Below are 14,663 nucleotides of genomic sequence, written 5' to 3' on the forward strand. Positions count from 1 at the left end.
ATATTTCCCAACAATCCTGCAGCTTCCAGGCCAACACCTGGTGCTGAGCATGTTTTAGCAGGTCCCCACTCCATTTCTGACTCAGCTCCCGCCTCAAGTGCACTGAACGGACAACCACACAGCTCTCTGAGGAATATTCAGTAAAATAATTAATTAAGCAGATTACCAGTAAAACCGGTGACAAACTCAATTTCACTGGTTAAATGACAGGGGTAAATTATATGCAAGGCCATCTGTTATATTCTCTTTTTTGTGGGCCTCTTATAGGCAAATTCAGATGACTCAAAGAGTTTGGGAAATATAAATGAGGAAAAACTGGCAATAAACATCGTACACATTTCCATGACAAGACAGGCTCACAGCCATGGGCATCAATCATAAAGATATATGTGTCTAATATATGTTCATTTTAGAAATCATCACATCACATAAATTTGGATTGATGAAATTCGGACATGAAATTTTAAGCGATGGCTTTATGATTACATTGACCTTCTGTGTCAGATTCTTTATTTGTTTTGAGTCCCTGAATGTGACAGTGCTCAGAAAGCAGGAAAATTGCATATGAATAATGAGTGGCGTGGCTGCCTGCCATAGTTAAAGACATCTCTGTATGTCTTGAAACCCCTGCTGTTATGGGGCACGGCCATGGTTATGGGGCTCAAGAAAATGAACTGCAGAGGAATTCTGATTTTTCAGGGAAGGGATTTAACTCTCTCGTGGATTGGCTGATGAGACAATACTTCATATCATGTAATTGTCACCACTGTACATCATCTTTTGTACTGATGCTGTCTTGGTGCCAGGAATTACACTGCATTTCAGACTGTTGACAGATAGGTTGACACAAACAATTCTAGTGAGTCTAGGCATTACATTTAAAATGTACTTTGGCCCAAGGTTTATATTACTTAACAAAAGAATTTTGAATGCTTAGCCAGAACTTGTTTCTTTTCTGAATTTTTGCTCTTTGTTGAGTGCTTGCATTTTCCCCCAGTAATGACGAATAGAAAAAGCTTTCATCACCAAGAACAAATCTGAGAAAACATAAATTCTCTATGAACCAATTTGTTCTTCCCCTTTGTTACAAGTCTCAGATAATGAGTATTTAATGGGTGCTTCATTCATTGGCACTGAATACTAAATGTCTCCAACACCCAAAAAAGCAAAAGATTTCCAATTAATCCTCAGAGGAAAGATAAAGGCAGAATAAGGCATGGCCACGGAACCCAAAAAGATGTATTTGGGCAAATTTACAACAAGCGAACTTTCACAGCTTAAGACGACCGTGGAGAGTACAGAAAAAGACAGAGCTGGGCCAATAAATGTTGTTTGGCAGAAAGAGAGTCCAAATGGCATGCCTGGCTGAACATAGCGCTGCCGTGGTTTCATGACTGTATGAATGTTTCCAAGGAAGCTTCACTGAATGAGGCTCTTGGAAACAGCATCATGTGTTATTCAAGATACATTTCAATCAATGCAAGACTATTTAATAGCAGCACATGCTGGGATCAGCCATGTGACGGTCAATTGTGATTTGGAAGTAGAAGTATACTGTGTGCTTTCACAAGGGGGGGGGGGGGGGGCATCTCTAACAGCCTCAGGTCAATATTGTTTTCACATGATAAATTCCAAACCATATTTTAGCACATTGTCCCTGGATTATATAATAGCATATAACAAAGAATGTACATATAAAGATAGAAGTGAGTTGAAAAACTGTTTAAAAAATGTACACAGTAACTAATAGATAACGGGAAAACATAAAAACAAGAGAATGAATGCATATCAGCATAATCAGTCAGCATAATTGTCACAAATCTCCACAGCACTGGTATGTTTTTCTGCTCACAAAAGCCTTGTCACTCACTTTTTTAAGGAAGCTACACAAGGCTTTGGAAAAACAAGAGCTATGTTAGGTTAATAGAGATGCTATATTACCATTATTGAAGCCATCTGTAAGTTGCACTTGGCTTTAAACTTCGGCAGAGCCGGCCGCAGCTGACACTTCCGCCCCTCTGGCCCCCCTGCCCTCACGCAATTGAGGGTACAGCTGGGCCTGCGTCACAGCACACAGCCTCTGGAAGCGTGTCATTCAAAGTTGCCCGACTGGTGAGAGGAACCCATGTTCAGACAAGCAACACGCCGGCCAGAATATTTGGCCCACTTCATGCTCCCCATGTCACATAGTGGATGGGCGAAGGCAGCTGATTGCTTTCGAAAAAAGGCGCAAGTGGGTGTGGAGTAGCCCTCCATGGCTAGGGGAGTGATTTACCCCCCATTTAGCCTTCCCACCCCATTGAGCTTTGAAGTAATCCATATGCATTATTTGGTAGTATAATCTGAGCCAGCACAGTCATGGAGGAGCCCCTGCTTCTCAATGGCACCCATCTTCTGGATAGCCACTTTCAGAAGGAGTTATGGATCATACCATTCCAAGCAGGTGGCTCCTCTTTTTAATATGTATAAGACAGTGGCATTCGAGAAAGCACCAGTTCTCCCAAAATGCACAAGAGATTGTACGATCAAATATTTATAACCGCAATCATAATGGCAAAAAAAGCAAAAGGGGAAAACACAGGAAAAAAAATCAGAGAGGAATGAATGTCTGGACCAGCAATGCAGAAATTGCCCCAAGGGACAGGTATCCAAAATAATCAGAGTCTGGGGCAGGAGACATTTTGGCAAGAGCGCCAGAAGAAATGTCTAATTTTCCCGAGTCAGAGGCCATTCAGAGGAGAATCACAATAGGGCTGGGGGCTCAGGGACTGATGGGGTGGAGTGTATGTGGGGGGGTGAGTGACAGCAGTACCGATTGCCTGCAAGCAGATTAAGGCTGGGGCTCTGGATGAGCTCGCAGCAGGTGAGGCCAGGGGAAAACCCAAACACGCCAGCCAGCCAAGATGCACACTGAGGATGCCATCCTCACCCGCTCCAATAGCCTTTTTCACAATGACTTTGATGTGGCCAGTGTGATGGTCTCAGAAGTGTGGCAGATGGATTACTGATGATGCCAAAACAAGCCCTCGACCATCTCAGTGTCCCCTTATTGCTCCAGAATCATGCTTTTCTCCCATTGCCCCACAGTCAAAGATTTACTCATTTGGCTACTTTGAAAAATAAATCTGAAATGTCTGTCTATTTTCTCCAAAAGCCCATATCTTCCTCTGTGTATTGGATTTTGACATAACATAAGGATTTGATGTCTGGTAGTGGTAAGTCAAGGAGGCTGTAGTTGTGGTATAATCTCAACAGTGTTTTGCTGTGCATCAGATGGGCTTCATCAGGTCTGAAATAGACAATTCAATGACCCAGATGACTGAAAACCTTCAGACATAAGAATTTAATCGTTAAACATGCAGAAAACATAAACTTGGACGGTAACAGAAAACATATGACACTAAGATGAAGCAGCTTCCTCCTCGCAACTTTTAATAAATACTGCTGAATATTTAACATAAGTTACTGACGGCGAGTTGGAAAAAGCAGCTCCCCAACCGTTTCAAATGCAGGGGAGGGGCAGGCGGAGTTACACATGCACTGCCAAAATGGACTCACTGGAACATCTACCTCTCCCTGCATGCTAAAGCAACCCATGACAGTGACATCTTCATAGGCATCCCCAGAATCACACAGCATTGATGGGCCTTGATCACATGAAAGGGCTGATCACGCAAAAATCACACGCTAGGTTAGCTGGATTTACACTGGATTTAACACTTAGAAACAGATTAAATTTGGGAGGGTTTTTTAATATCTGACGCCACAGTTGGACTTGCAGATTTGCAAGACGTCTCCTGATCTCTGACCCCAGGCTTGCGCGTTCTCCAATCAGATGCACACAGACATGAGTGCACCTTTTTGATTGATTGCAGATGCCCATTGTATGATTTGTGTGTTGACTGATGCATCTCTGTTGGGGGGAAAAAATTGGGAAATTTGCAAGCATTTGACTCCATCAATCAAGGCAGCAATCAAATTAATTTAATTAGGGTGCCTCAAATCCCTCTGGCTTATGACCCACCTCCCTCAGCTTAAAGACAAATTCAATTAAAAGACAATGCATATAGTATTATGATAAAATCCATGTTGTATTCAGCACGTTTCTGCTGCGTATAGTATCCAATTATTAGCAAAATGTGGATAATGTCTTTACAAACATACTTTAGGGTTTTAGGGGAAGAACAACTTGAACAAGTTAACTGCACTGTAAATTGTTTATGAAGAGAAAAGTTAGATGACAGGAAGTAAACTTGCAGAACACTTTGGCAAAGTACTCTTCAAGCTTTCAGCAATTTTGTAAACTATGGAAATGCACACATATCTGGCATTGGAAAAAAGTGAGGTTTTCTGGATATAGTTTGGAATTTCTTTTGAGATTTCTATAGCGTGAAAGGGGGAGAATGTGCAGGGCCCAGTTGTGGCCTCCTATAGTGAAACGATTGAAGCAGGCGGTCACAGCTGCCACACAGCTTCGAGTCTGGAGGCCCACTGATCCTGAGAGCTGAGCAGGGACGTTAACAGCATGACTTTTCATCCAGCCCTTTCTTAACTCACCACTGTGGACTGAGCACCATTTCATGCTGGGAGTTTGCATTGAAATGACTGAACAGGGGCCTTCAAGTTCTGGCAGAATGGGTTAATGGGGGAAAAGAAGTCCACAGCCCCCACCCCACCTCAAGCCAAGAGATGCACAGAAACACACTACGTTTTGTGATGTCTGGCCCAAAGAGTGGTAATATAAGGTGGGGGCATTGGGCTGTAGAGGGTGCAGGGGACAAAGGAAGAAACAAGAAATCCAAATAAATCAAACATACAGCTGACATACAGTCCCAACAGAGAATAAAGTCCTTAAAACAGATAAATGGACAAAAAAGATAAAAATTTGTAGTTTTCCCTATCTGCCCAGCACCACTAGTAGTGATAAAATCCAAGGATTACACGCTGCTATTTCCAAGCATGCCTAATGGTTTCCATTTCTTCTGTCTTTATACAGTGAATGGATTAAGACTGTTTTATAATTAATATTGAGGATTGTAAACGATAGTCCATCTGGTGTGGTGACACACTTACCGAGGAGTCCACTCAGCAGGAATGGTATCATCTATTCAATTAGATCTGGACCCAGAAGTGGGTTCTAATGGGTTTTGAAATGCCTGTCACATCCATCCGTTCCACGGCCCCATCCACTCGGAACCGTGCCACAGCGCAATGATCTCATGACGCTCTCCCTCTTTTGCACACACATCCCTCCGCCCCCTTCCTCTGCTCCGTTGTTCCTCTCATTCCCCTTCTTCTTCTACTCACTCTCCCTTTCTCCCCCTGCGCCTGACACATGGAAATAATCTCTGGCCTGGGAGCAGAGGGGAGAGCCTGACGGCCCGTGTTACCCGGAGTCGAGGGCCTTCTCTGCGTTCGCACCAGCCACTGCGCTCTGCCAGGCCTCTAATTTGCACGTCCACTGTTGAAGGCTGTTTCCTGCAAGCAAACGTTCTTTTTTCTGCCGTGTGAAACGGCCTCGGGGCCGAGTCTCATTTAAATTGCTGCCACTGTCTCGGAGGTTTGGAGCCGACACTGCAAACGGAATTTGAAAAAAAAAAAAACTAAACAAAACCAAAACAGTACCAGACAACAAAAAGGCACTCCAAGTACATCTAAGGCCTGTAGTTTCTGCCCCTGCCACTTCGACGTCCTACATCACATGCGAAGTGTTTTGTGGGGCTGAACTAGAGAACGGTCATATTCCACTTTGGAGTTCAGCCTCGCCACATGGTAACACTTGCCCTCACAGCTCTAGTGCTCAGCATCCATTTTTAAAACTGTTTCGTTCCAACTGTGACCACCTGTGCCAAAAGTGGTAGTAACAGAAGCTGGCAGGTAATGATGTTACCAGACAAATACCCCGAATGAACATTTATTGTGAAATAATGGGATTTCAAGTGGACATAAACCAGTTTCACCGGCTGAGGAAAAACACATGGAAATGACATTGCCTCACAGAAGGTCTTCCTGGTCTCAACGAAGACTCCTGTGTACTGAGGTACCCAAGACAGATGACTGTTATCACAGACGCAGCTGTCCGAGATAGCCCCCGATATGGGCTCTCTAAAACCAGCCAGACCAGTTGCTTACTATAAGTGGAATAACAGTTTGCCTGCTGCTTGCAGAATGGCCTGCTTCACTTCACCATTTTTCCCTGGCCTAAGTAGTCCTGAGAAGTCCCTGCTCTTTGTAATGAGATCTGTATCAGTGGGAAACGTGATCAGAGCCATGGGCATGGGAAGAGGGGGCACAGTGCGAAGGACTACGGCAGAACAAAAACAGTTTCCATGAAACTTCACACCACAAAGCATATTTCTCCCAGCTCACCAGCAAGCTGTAACAGCTGGAGCAGATCCAACCTGGCCTGAGACTGTCACTGATAACAGGAACATCTTGGGAAATTTTAGGACAGCCCCTCTGCAACTTACTTTAATATGTTAACTATCGGCAACTCACAATTTAGTGAACAATACACTGAAGCCACACTGGGCGAGAGCAGGAAGACAAGAGAAGGAGGACGACTTGAGGGCACTTTGAGGTGGAGAAAAATGAGTTCCTGGAACAGAGGCAGCTATTGGCATTTCTGTTTGCTGGGGTTGTGTACAGCCTGTGTTGAATAAAGACACGGAAGTAGAGGTGTCCTCAAACAGCAGTGTATGTGATGGAAGTTCCAAAAAAGAAGCCTACCAGATGCAGTTTTGAAAGTGCTGCCTGTCATATATTTTTCCTTTCCTTACTCTTCTTGGGGGGGGGGGGGGGGGGGCGGCGCAAATAAACAACAACCCACACACTTATAGTCTTGGGTTAGCACTAAAAAAACAAACAAACCTCCCCCCCAAACTAAGTCTCACATTTAACTCACAAGACTGCAAACTGGAAAAGGTACACCTCCCAGGCTGAGTATGGCATCTGCAAACTTTAAGAAGCTGCTGCTTATGAAATACAAATGACAGCCTTCTGCTACTCCTTTCCATCAAAATAACACTGATAATTAAACTGTTAATGATATCCATGTGGATTTAAGGTTTTTAAACTAAAACACAAAACTTTCTTTTAAGAAAAAATGGAAGCAGTCTACAGCTTGCCCCTTCATTTAACACTTGCTAATTTTAAAGTTCTCTTGCCTCCCCTGTCAATTCAGACGCCTTGAAACATTTCCATTTATTTGAAGGTGTGGGGTTAAAATTAAATGAGCAAGTCTCTGCTTTTGGGAATACAGGGGTTGCTGTGTTATCTGAACAAAAATCCATAAAAACAAACTGCAAGCATAGAGAAACCCAACTGGTCTGTGCCTATTCGCTGTCCTCACTCTCATAATTCATGGCCTGTTGGGGACTGCTGTGTAAGATTGCATTGTTATTGTTCCCAGCAAGGAAGGGGATGGCAGGACTAATTTATTAGCCTGAGTAGCAGTGGTCTCCAAACCAGGCAATAGGATCCAAAGCACCGTAAATCTAGACGAGACATCAGATACTTTTCTTTATGTTATCTAGAGATACTGACCAGCCCTGAGGGCAGGGCAGCCACCACAACTGAGTAAAAACAATGAATTCTTTATGGGCACTATACACTCCATATACTCAAACTTTAACGTTAACAATGGTGCTGGCTGATTTATTTCAAAAGCCTATGTGAATCGTGCCTGAATACATTATATGCATTTTTAATGAGACTGTCATTTGTATTATGGAATACTTGTACTTATTGGTGCATTGGCACATATGTGTAAAAAAAAAAAAAAAGGATACAAATTGATTTATGCTACCATCTAAACATAATGTTTTCAACCTTTCAAAGAAAAGGCAAACCATTTCTAGTGGTTGTCCAAGTAGAATTATTAATCAGAACTTCTACTGGTTTGCATTTCATAGTACCAAATAAGTAAGACATGAAAAATGTTTGGAGTAGTGGCTAAAGTAGACAAGTATTCTAAAAAATAACAAACCCAAGATGACTTGTCGGATTCTATTTGACCCATGCCAAATGTATTTGTTTCCGAAACAGATTTGTGCAAAGCAAGACCATATATTAGGTTTCTACCACAAAAGGTTTTACAGGATTTAGTATTAAATACTGAACAGCTTTAGTGGGTTTTTTTTAAAACCTTTTTTTGCTTGTTTGTTTTTGTTTGCTTTGTTATTATTTTAATTATGATGTTGCTGATCACGTTTTTAATAACTAAATATTCCATGAGTCAGGTAATAAAGTGTTAAAAACTCTTTAAACAACAACCATTCAACACTTTAATGCAGAAGTAAAAAAAGATTAAATGATAAACATATCTGACTGCCAACTGCAAACACGGCAAGAAGTCGATTCCCTTATCGATCCCCTACAACCTCACATCAGCCATGAGATAACACTCGTCAACACGCATTTCCAACTAAACAAACAAACCAAACAAACAAACAAACAAACACATAAATAATTCTGAATTGTTTGAAGTATTATTTATTATTATATAATTGAATTATTATTATATAATTACTTGAATATATCTGAATTATTATATACTAAATCTTGAATTCTGCCATTTTTTATTAATTTACAGGGGTAAATTAAAAGGTTTAAAGCACACAGTGCTAAAAAAAAATACTATACCAGAAGACAGTATTGCAATTTAATGGTCTTCTAAAAGACCCAACCCAGCATCATCTTTGATTCTATTTCTCAAATATATTATGTTTAAATATTTATTGCATAGCTCTAGATACATATTGCTAATTGACTACAGGACGACTTTGAAGGTACTGTCTGCACATGGAGACAGCCTGACTAATCCTTGCAAAAAGGCAGTACAATACCAAAGTAGCTTGGTAAACTACTGTTCTATATGTGCATGATCAACTTGGAACCAACAAATTCAGTGAACTTCTAAGCTTGTGTTTGCATGCACAGGCTTTGCATCATAAACCGCTACTGGATTCATGAGGAGAACTTGCACAACTTTACTCACACTACACTCATGAACAAAACAGCCTGAGACAAACAGACGCATGGCACTCCTTTGCTAAAAAGGGACTTTTGTCTAAATACTGATCGCACCTTTTAAAAGACTAGTGATGATGTCTATTTTTCAAATACTCCTAAATTGAGAGTAGAAATAATAATGCTCGCAAATTGATTTATAATTTACACAACTTAACCAGCTTTCATATCCTGCTATGTATTAATAATTTATATTAAAATGTAACATTCATAGACTTGTTTGTAAGACCTGCTGGCATGCAATTTTGGATATCTGATACAGTCCATCGTGAGAGAGATCTCCCATCTAAAATTTATTTTAATATTCTGTATGCTTGATTTATTCTTTTTTAAGGTGGGACACACAGGCCAGGTCTTAAATAAAAAAGAAACAGCACCATGGTCATGCAAACAGAAAACTGTAAGTGCTCTCAGAGAAGTTTGAGAGATTTGTGCTCGGTCACCTCTCTACCTACTGATGATGACAGGCCAACAATGAAACAGAACCGCCAGTGCACAAAGTCGCAGTTCAAAACACACCATTATTAATACATCTGGACAGCAACTTGGGCTATCAGGTCCATAGAAAGAGCAGGCAAGCATATGATTTAAATAAAATGCGCAAGACACAGAGCTTAATGCAGCAAACTGACAGAAGGCAGCTCTGAAGTGGGCAAACACAACCACCAGACACAAACAAGTTGACAAATGCAAAACTTTTGTGGAGCAACACTTTGTTAACCGCAGTGAGAAAGCACAAGAGTGCCCCTTAGTCACAATCAAATTAGACAATTTTTTGGCAACAATCGCTAAACTCCTGAAGAAAGTCAGTTTTTGACTAACTTTCAGTAACAAAATCATATAACTCTGAACTCTAAACCTTAAAGCTTGAAATAAGTAAACAGCAAAAATAATTGCACAGTTTAACATCACTCATGTCAAGTAATAAACCTCAGGTTTGGAATACAAAACATTTAGGTCCATTTAGAAAATAAATTGTTTCTGATAAAATTGTGGAATAAAGGAAAATCAAGGAAAAATTATTAACTTAATAAATATCACAAGTGCCTTCATTACTAGAATAAATGGATAGAATAAATTTACTTCTACTTACTACATATTTAAACCAGTAAAGATATGCCAACACAGCTGGTAACTGCCATAATGAAGGGAGAGAGAGGGACACACACAGCACCCCCACCACACACACACACACACACACACACACACACACACACACACACACACACACAGAGAGAGATTTCTAATTTCTAAAATTATGATTTCTATTATATTGCCACAAATTAACAACTATTGTTATAACAAAAAAAAACACCTCAATTACATATATATTTGTGGAAAAACAAGCAGTGCTCTTTTTTGTGTGTGTTTGAAACACAGAACAATCGAATTTCCAATTTTAAATTATGCCTGTGATTTTCCTCACTGCACGGCACATACATACATTAATCAGGCTGAAACACATATAAGCCTTCAAAAAACAATAACCGATTTGTCGAGGTCATTTATGACTAGGCCCCGGCCTTACGCAAATAATGCATTTAACGATGGTCGTGGGAATCTTTTCCTGAGCCATTGGTTCAGTTGGCTGAATTAATCCCTCCAGACACTTGACATGTCTTCGAAGGCACTGCCCTTCAGAAAGTTCTTTAACTCAACAAACGTGCGCACTGATGCAAGGGAGAGATGTCGTTGCCTCTGTGCAACGAGGTGTACTGCATGTCTAGTTTGAAGAATTGTTTGCAAGCAAAAGACATCGACAAGGGAAGCAATACTTACTTGGGATTTTGTGAGTTCCAAATTATGGTATCCAGGGACTTGGCTAATGGTAATGTAAACTTGCATATGATGACACAAATCCAGATGCAATATTTCCAGCATCCGTGTCTAGCCATTGCCAATACTGCGCGAGGCGATATTCAAAATGATGAATTTGGCGCTTGGCAAATAAACAGTTTCAATTTAGAAATTCAATCAGGAGCATGTGCGACCGATATAGGATACATATCCCTTTCTGCCACTACTTTTGCACTTTCTTTTACAGAACGTGTCCTTGATTGAACCGCAAAATCAGTCTGATCTTGTGTGAAGTATATCCCAGTGCCCAAATGTCAACGTAGGCTGCACGACAAACGGTTCGTAAATGTGTTATTCCAATAAACCTGTGGCTTCAGACTGAGAAATCCGTTTCGCCAAGTTCCTTTAATCGCCTGTGGCAAATTCTATACGTGGTTTAACAGCTATTTCTGGAATAGGAATTGCCGGTCTAATATTCAAAGATTAAATAACCCCGCAGAATCGTTCTGCCCACTGTTCTCACGGCTCCTTATTAGAAAAATTGGATTTCGAGCTGTCGCTGCTATACATCACAAATAACTGGTTTGTCCATACGTCCAAATAATTCATCGGAACTCATTTTACGTATTGCAACTCAAGGTACTTCGTCTAGGAACGACTGCTCCTTGTGTGCTGTTTTCTCGACGCAGCACAGTTCCTGGGTAAATGTTTTCAGTAGTACTGCTTCCTCGCGGTCATCTCCTCGTACAACGTGAGACTTCAAACTCTGTATCCGAGTGTTGACAACGGTCAGCAGCCGCAGGTTCATTCACTCAAAGGCTGATGAGAACGCCTGCAACTTCCAAATCGCCATGCAGGGGGCTCCGGAAAAAAGTAGGAGTTCTTCGCCCCGTCGCGCTCGTCCCTCCCCGTGTGTAAAGTGTTCCCAGTCAGCACGCATTACTGGGATCTCGTAGATTGCGCCACTCCTCGCGCAAAACTGCTACTGTAATTTGATGCTCCCGAAAGCCTGGGACAACCCAATAGCTACCCAACCAATCATAGGCCAATCCAATATCGACGTTATCCTCACATTGGAAATGCATCGAGACAAACATGTAGACAAACCTCCAGCTATTACACGTGCAGTACTCTGAAATCTAAAACAAAATTAGATTCAGATTAGATGCTAAAAAAGAGTTTATCACTGTAATGTAATTATGCTGCGTAGGTCTGTTTATAAGATCCTAAAGCTCATAGCATTTCTCAGAGAAGAGGAGTTTCTAGCCAGGATCAACACAGAAGCGGAGTAATCCAGTACTGCATAAGTCAGCTCTCTAGTATGCCTTGTGAAGCGCATGATACTTAGCTGATGAGATGAATCAGACATGCTAGACCAGAAAAAAGACTAAACTGTGCAGTGCTGTGGCCCCAAAGACTGGAACAGTTCACTCCAAAATAAAGAGTGATATTTCAACACACATAGGACACACACACAAAAAAAAAAAAATTATTTCAGGCAATCAGTGTATTTTGTAAATGGTCCCTGACATGCATCCATGTCAGTATACACTAATTAAACATGATGTGTGAAGGATTATGTTGATAGGCTTGTATTTGTACAGTTTGAAAGCACTCTTGAAAATACAATCTAAATTGGTGTGAATATTTGTGCTTGCTTGATTCCTTTTCACATTTGTTCTCAAAGTTACAGAAAAGTTACAGAAAAACAGAACCATATTTTCTAATTCTAATGAAACTGCCCTGGAAATGGGGCTTGATGGGGCTTTTGGGAAGCTGCTTTAGAAACCATGAGATAGGCTACAGGGACACATGTAGATTAATGATGTTCATTTAACACTTGCATTAGATTTATGAACATCTGATAATGATAATTTGGCCTAAATTAAATTTTGAAACATTCTGCACATAGCTGCTTTCAAGGTTTCCCAGGGTCTTTGCTGAGCTTGTACTGAAAACAAGCTATTTGCTTGTAAATGCTATATAGTTAAATCAATCATCAGTTATCAATGATAGTGTTGTTAGTGTTGAAGAAAAGTGTGCTAATGAGTCAAATGAGCAAACAAATATACTGTAGTGTACTTTTAAGGCTTTACTTACTGAAATAAAATAGCATTAATTCTCTGACTGATTCATCAGACTCACTAATGAAAGAAACATTTATTTACCTGCAAATTACTATCGACAAGACTATGTCAACAGGCAGCCAAAAATGACTGTTTAATGCTTTATTGGAATCGCCTTACACTATGACCAACATATTTATGTGAACTGGAACTCACGTGTAACCAAAGCCTCCTCTCACCACTCTGACTCATTTTTGTAGTTTATGTGTTATGTCGCCCCCTAGAGCTTATGTAGCACCGTTTACTGTGATCAGCATCATTCACAGAACAATGTAGCTTACCCAGTTCACAATTAATAATGAGACTGCAGCAGCAGAAGGCTGCTTTACTGTACACTACACAGTGTGAGTGAAAAAATATGATAAAAACAAGAGCTAATAATCCCTGTTCATGGGCATTGTCTCCAGATGACATTAATTTCCTGGGATTTAACATCACAGTGAATATATTACTCAGCCTTCAGTTGTTAGGGATTTTTGTATTCTCAGTAAAGTCTAACCACAAAAAGTGTAGAATACTCTATACTACTTCAAGGAAAATGTGAAATTCTTTATGTAATAAAGGTCTACAGGGGCCACAAAGGAAGAATCTGCTAATATGCTGGTGCTATTTTAACCTTGGACACTGGGGACACATAATGATATGATACCATGTGAAGGTAGTGGCATTTTGTGGTCTTTTTTTGATGATCTGATGAAAGGAAATATCAAAGATTATTAAAAATGAATGCCATAAAATGCTGAATTCTATTACCATGTACAAGAATACAAAATGTAGGAGTAAAAAGATACAGCAAGAAAATATCATTAAGATGATATTTTCTTTTCAGTCAATATAGTTGATAAGGAAAACTGAAAGAAGTGTCCTTATTATTTCTGTGACCTTTTCAAGAACAAACTACTGGCCTATACTGTACATAACTAGATCATTCCAAATAAATGGTCCCATCATAAACACTCATTAAAAATGTATGTTGGCTCTGGCAAAGAGGTAGCGCTAATACTGAATATCCATTTGTTAGTCATGGTGTGTTTTGCTCTTGTGCATTATAATTTGGTCTTGTACATTATAATATAATCAGATGGGTAAACAGGACACTAGGTCTTTGTGACTGTTTCTCAGGAACATCTGATGTATGGAATATACCGCTGCTAGCAATAAAAACTCTGTAGTCATTCAGGCGCAAATGTTACACTAAATAGGATTATGGCCATCAGTGTTCTTGAGCAGATGGGAAGGGTCAGCATGGTTAATTCTTTCAGCATTTTCTTGCTAGCACCAGATTTCACTTCAAAAACCACATCTCTTTTTTCCTGTCCAACAAAAGTAGCTGTGCTTTACTGCAGTATTCAAACAATTTGTCAGTTTATAAGCAGGGGATGGAAAAGGTATGGTGTGGTGAAGGGGGGTACAGCGCTGTTGTTGAAGTCCCTTCCTGTTGGGGCCTTTTGTGGGCTCAGTGTTTTCAGGGTGGCAACAGATGACCGAGAGCTATGAGTGCCAAGAATCCGCATCAACAGGCCCTTCACCACGGGGGGAGCATGTGGCGTTGCCATGGCGACATGCAAACACTGCCCGCAGCGAGGGCAGCCATGTCCCCTAGCGACCAGCAATGGGGGATACCCGATCCGCTGCAGGCCAGGAGGGGGCTCACCATCCCTGATTCGTTTTGCAGCTGCACCACTCCCTGCCAGCCGGAGGGACACAAAT

The 14,663-nt window shown here is 40.8% G+C and overlaps 1 protein-coding gene across 1 annotated transcript in view; it reads right to left on the reverse strand.

Moving 5' to 3' along the window:
- Positions 1–11,906, reverse strand: part of LOC113574187 (ephrin-B1-like) — a 44,581-nt gene extending 32,675 nt beyond the window's left edge. The window contains exon 1 of the mRNA XM_027004937.3: positions 10,810–11,906. Within this exon, the coding sequence (XP_026860738.2) occupies positions 10,810–10,925 (116 nt within the window). The 5' untranslated portion in view covers positions 10,926–11,906. The remainder of the gene's footprint in view (positions 1–10,809) is intronic.
- Positions 11,907–14,663: the final 2,757 nt, after the last annotated feature.

Source organism: Electrophorus electricus, chromosome 16 (genome assembly GCF_041902795.1).
Source record: "Electrophorus electricus isolate QZ-2024a chromosome 16, ASM4190279v1, whole genome shotgun sequence".
Taxonomy (NCBI): domain Eukaryota; kingdom Metazoa; phylum Chordata; class Actinopteri; order Gymnotiformes; family Gymnotidae; genus Electrophorus; species Electrophorus electricus.